Source organism: Microtus oregoni, unplaced genomic scaffold (assembly GCF_018167655.1).
Source record: "Microtus oregoni isolate MIOR12 unplaced genomic scaffold, Mior012 000001F_ref0000356, whole genome shotgun sequence".
Lineage (NCBI taxonomy): Eukaryota > Metazoa > Chordata > Mammalia > Rodentia > Cricetidae > Microtus > Microtus oregoni.
The window spans coordinates 18,214,962-18,220,543 of NW_024543060.1; the positions used below are offsets into that span (position 1 = coordinate 18,214,962).

Genomic DNA, 5,582 nt, shown 5'->3' on the forward strand with positions numbered 1-5,582 from the left:
TCTTAAGCATCAAATTCGCGATACTAACTGCTTTCCACCTCTGTGAAAGGAGTCAACAGAAACAGTACCCAAACTACAACTCCCAAGACGCAAAGCTGCTGCGGCCCGTCCTCTGTTTTGGTCTGCGAGCCTTGATCCCGTCGTGCATCGAGGCGCGCGAAAGGCAACCTGGGAAGAGTAGTTCGTCCGGGCACCTACCGGTTTCGCCAGCGCGGCAGAAGCTGTTCTCGCGCCTGGAGCCCGGGGTCGTGTGGGGGTGAGCGGAGCAGAGAAAGGGCGCGAAGGGAAACGGTGAGTCAGGCCGGGGCTACGCGATAAAGGGAGGCGGCACCGCCGCGGAGGCTCAAGCGGAGTAACTGCAGCCGCGAGCCGAGTCTGTTCTGGGACTCCTCCGTCGGCGTCGGCGAGGGAGGCGTGAGGAGGAGCCGGGCGTCTGCAGCCGTTCTCGCCCTCGGCGCCCCGCCGCCATCTCCAGCCATGCAGTCCCGGGAAGACGGCCCGCGCTCTCGCCGCCTCTCCAGTCCCCGTGGCGGGAGGCGACCCAAGAGGATCTCCAAACCCTCGGTGTCGGCCTTCTTCACGGGCCCGGAGGAGTTAAAGGACACGGCCCATTCTGCAGCCCTGCTGGCCCAGCTCAAGTCCTTCTACGACGCGCGGCTGTTGTGCGATGTCACCATCGAGGTGGTGACGCCCGGCAGCGGGCCCGGCACGGGCCGCCTCTTCTCGTGCAACCGCAACGTGCTGGCGGCGGCGTGCCCCTACTTCAAGAGCATGTTCACCGGCGGCATGTACGAGAGCCAGCAGGCCAGCGTGACCATCCACGACGTGGACGCTGAGTCCTTCGAGGTCCTGGTCGACTACTGCTACACCGGTCGCGTGGCGCTCAGCGAGGCCAACGTGCAGCGCCTGTATGCGGCGTCCGACATGCTGCAGCTGGAGTACGTGCGCGAAGCCTGCGCCTCCTTCCTCGCCCGCCGCCTCGACCTGACCAACTGCACGGCCATCCTCAAGTTCGCCGATGCCTTTGACCACCACAAGCTGCGCTCGCAGGCCCAGTCCTTCATCGCTCACAACTTCAAGCAGCTCAGCAGGATGGGCTCCATTCGGGAGGAGACGCTGGCCGACCTGACCCTGGCGCAGCTGCTGGCCGTCCTGCGCCTGGACAGTCTAGACGTGGAGAGCGAGAAGACGGTGTGTCACGTGGCCGTGCAGTGGCTCGAGGCTGCTCCCAAAGAGCGGGGCCCCAGCGCTGCCGAAGTCTTCAAGTGCGTTCGTTGGGCACACTTCCCGGCAGAGGATCAGGACTACCTGGGAGGACTACTGACCAAGCCCATTGTGAAGAAGTACTGCCTGGACATTATCGAAGGCGCGCTCCTGCAGCTGCGCTTTGGGGATCGGTTGTACAAGTCCGTGGTGTCCAAGCCGAACAGCAGCCACGGTGGTGGCAGCAACGGCAGCAGCGGCAATAGCAGCAGCAGCTCTGTGGTGTCTGTAGCAGAGAATCCACCCCAGAGGTTGGGTATGTGTGCCAAAGAGATGGTGATCTTTTTCGGACACCCCAGAGATCCTTTTCTGTGCTACGACCCCTATTCGGGAGATATTTACACAATGCCGTCTCCTTTGACCAGCTTGGCACACACGAAGACGGTTACCTCCTCGGCTGTGTGCGTCTCTCCAGACCATGACATCTATCTCGCCGCCCAGCCCAGGAAAGACCTATGGGTCTATAAGCCGGCCCAAAATAGTTGGCATCAATTGGCGGACCGCTTGCTCTGTCGGGAGGGCATGGACGTGGCATATCTGAATGGCTACATTTACATCTTGGGCGGGCGAGACCCGATTACTGGAGTTAAGTTGAAGGAAGTGGAATGCTACAGCGTTCAGAGGAACCAGTGGGCGCTGGTGGCCCCTGTACCCCATTCCTTCTATTCCTTTGAACTGATAGTGGTCCAGAACTATCTTTACGCCGTCAACAGTAAGCGCATGCTCTGCTATGACCCTAGCCATAATATGTGGCTGAATTGTGCGTCTCTTAAACGGAGTGACTTTCAGGAAGCCTGTGTCTTCAAAGATGAGATCTACTGTATTTGTGACATCCCAGTCATGAAGGTCTACAACCCAGCCAGAGGAGAGTGGAGGCGGATTTGTAATATTCCCCTGGACTCAGAGACTCACAATTACCAGATCGTCAATCACGACCAAAGGCTGCTCCTCATCACCTCTACCACTCCTCAGTGGAAGAAGAACCGTGTGACAGTCTATGAATACGATACTAGGGAAGACCTATGGATTAACATAGGAACCATGTTAGGCCTTTTGCAGTTTGACTCAGGCTTTATTTGCTTGTGCGCTCGCGTTTACCCTTCCTGTCTTGAACCGGGTCAGAGTTTCATCACTGAGGAAGATGATGCAAGGAGTGAGTCTAGCACTGAGTGGGACCTGGATGGATTCAGCGAACTGGACTCGGAGTCAGGAAGTTCAAGTTCCTTTTCTGACGATGAAGTCTGGGTTCAGGTTGCTCCTCAGCGGAATGCACCAGATCAGCAGGGTTCTTTGTAAGTCTTTGGAGACGGGAAGATGTTTCTACCGTATGGAATGTATCTTAAAACGATACCTTTTCCTGTAAAAGACAGAGTTGATTAGGACTGGAGATTTGGTTTAGAAAGGGTAGCAATTTGAAATATTAATACAGTATACAAAATTTATACATTTTTGACTTGAAATCAACTTATTTGAGTAATTTACTGGGCTGGAAGTCCGTGATTAAAATGCATAGTGACCTGTTAGTGGATTTGTTGTTGCTGTTAATTAGTATGTTCATATTTTAATTTTCCTAATTTAGTTAAATCTTGCCTAGTGCTACAAGGTCTTTAATTTGTTACTAGGGAAACTGGACTGAGAATTGTTGGATTTTGAAGGTGTTCACATTTTTCCTTCAGAAAAATGAAAGGTTACATTTTTAAGTAGGTTTGTAGTGTTCTCAGTTATAGTTATTAAAATTTAGTATGCTCTCCTTTCTGCAAAGAAAGAAGTGTTAGTAAGGTAACAAGTGATTCCATGTTGATAATGTGTTCAGTGGGCTTATATAGTCACAGAAAATTTTAAAAATCAAGATTCCACTGTTTTTATAAGTGCTAAATATGTCCTATTTCTTACCTTGAAAATAAAAAAATTTCTAGTAGTGTCACTAATTTAAGCACCCTTCTAAACCAAAAAAAAATGAAAAAGATAACCTGCTTTATAAAGTCAGTTTTGATCTGTACATGTTAAATGCTCTGACTCAGAGGAACAACCCTTTTCTTCACTGGACATGATTAGCTAATGTAAATTTCTCATTGGTCATGCACTGTCTTAAAAAGTTTGTTTGCTTCCCTAAAAATATTTTGGCTATATAGTTTTAGTATTCATCTTAGAGGTTTTTATCAGCAGAAAGTGATTTATTCTTTGATGTATGTGAAGTAATATTGGTGTTGAAAATATGTATAAGCTAAAGGCAGTATTTTATTGACCAGTAGTTGTAGTGTTTATCAACTCAAGTGCCAGCAAAGAGCTTTGAAACTTCAAGCTGTGTAGAGAACTGTTTTGTGTAATGAACTGTTGTCCATTTTTTAAGTTACTGTAATAAATGTTCTTGATTTTTCAGCTTGAAGATATTTTTGTATTAAAAGTTGAGAGTTAAAGAACTTAAGAGGACGGCGGGTGACATTTGGGGCCAGTAGTTAAGAGTATGTTCAGTTTTTTTTTCCTAAACAGTGGTATACATGGCCATTTTAATTATGGTGTCTGTTTCTATTTTGTATTTCACTGTGAGTTATGCTCCAGCTCTTGTTTCAGTCACCATATGTAAGGGAAAGTCCAGAAAGTAAACCACGTAAAACTGGCATTATTACGTTATAGGTGCTTACCTTTTGAAGGTTTATTAATACATATGGTTGTCATAATACATATACACGACAAATGGTGTACATATACAAATGTTTTATGCGCTAAAGTTTTCTATACTCTTTTAGAATTATCTTCCTGAGTCTTTCTTCAATAACATGCAAATTCCTTTTTACTCTGTAGTGACAAAATGCTCATCTCTGTAGAGGACAGAAGAATCTGCTCCAGGACAGGGACGTGATTTTTTTTTTTTAATGAAAAACAAAAAATAAAATAACAAAACAAAATGCCACAGATAATGTATTATTTGTCATTTTGATTAGCTGTGTGGAAGTGTAAAACATTTTCAGCTCAGTGGTAGGTAGGCTTCAGTGGCCTAAGTAAATTCTGCTCCATCGGTATAGGGAATGTTCTAAGAACTACCCCTAACTTAGAAAGCTGTTTTTCCCTGTGTGGGGGCCAACTTTTTCTTTTACAGTAACTTCTGTTGATAACTTTTGTAACGTGGAAACTTAGTGACGCATATCTCAACCAGATTATTCATCTGCACAATTAAAATCTGCAATTGATGTATAAAAAGGCAGATTCTCAATTCATCATTCTCAACTCTTGAGTTAAAGCTTAGGCTAAATGTTAGTAATATCTTGGCTTACAAACACATTTTCTTGGGAAGGATTTTGATTTTGTGAAACATTTGTGAATTAGGGAATAGATGCTATTTATAGATAAATGATTTGTATGTTGCTAGTTACAAATAAAGCTGGTTTTAAACTGCAGGCTTCCTGGCTTTATGCTTTATTTGGTTGTCTGTTAAGTGCATAAAACTTGCTTGTTCAGTGACACAGCTAGCTATATTGAAGTCTTTCTGGACAAGAACTGACTTCTGCCGATTAATCAGCGCATCTTTCAGCAAATGCCCGGTGTACTGCCATTTGTAAGATTGAGAATTGCATCAGCTGCTTCTATGTATCAATAGTTTGGACTCTAAGAACCTTCAGACACTTTAGGTGGAAGCTAGGATTGTAAGTTTTCCGGGCTAGCCTGGGCTATACAGATCCTATTTGAATAGGACAAAACAAAATGTCATTGTTCTCAAAATGGTTGAAGGCTGACTTAGCAAATAGCTTTTTTAAAGTTGGATTTAGGATTAAAAGATTGTAATAGTTACTTCCTATCTCTGCCTCCCAAGTGCTGGGATTAAAGGTGTGCGCCACCACCGCCCGGCTTAATCTTTTTATTGCACCTTAAACCAGGAGTCTGTGGCTTGCCTATTTAAGACAGGTTCTCTGTGTAGCCCTGGCTGTCCTGAAACTCACTATGTAGAGCAGCTGGTCTGGAACTCCTAGGGATCGGCCTGCTTTTCCCTCCAGAGTACTGGGATTTATAAAGATGTGCACCACCACATCCAGCTCTAGCACCAGAGTGTGTTGAGGTGAAGAAAACATAGAACGATAATTTATAAAACTAAAATTTTTAAATTTCCAATACCTCATTTTTCTCATTCCTAAAAGTGTTAAAGATGACTAATTTTTCAAATTCTTTTCTAATGATAACAAAGAAACATCTGCTTTGAATTTGAATTCTTAGGATTGCCTGCAAAGTGGTATTTTGCCTTCATCCTCTAGTCAAGTTTCTTCAGTGATAGGGTGAATTTGCCTTGCGTACTCAAGGCTCAGGGTTTGATCCTCAACACCAAGAAA

At 45.6% G+C, this 5,582-nt stretch overlaps 1 protein-coding gene across 1 annotated transcript; it reads left to right on the forward strand.

The window, feature by feature from the left end:
- The first annotated feature begins 186 nt into the window (after positions 1 to 186).
- Kbtbd7 (kelch repeat and BTB domain containing 7) lies at positions 187 to 4,658 on the forward strand. The gene has a single exon (XM_041671845.1). It carries the CDS (start codon positions 478 to 480, stop codon positions 2,557 to 2,559), a length of 2,082 nt encoding a protein of 693 aa, XP_041527779.1. The 5' UTR covers positions 187 to 477; the 3' UTR covers positions 2,560 to 4,658.
- The last annotated feature ends 924 nt before the right edge of the window (positions 4,659 to 5,582 follow it).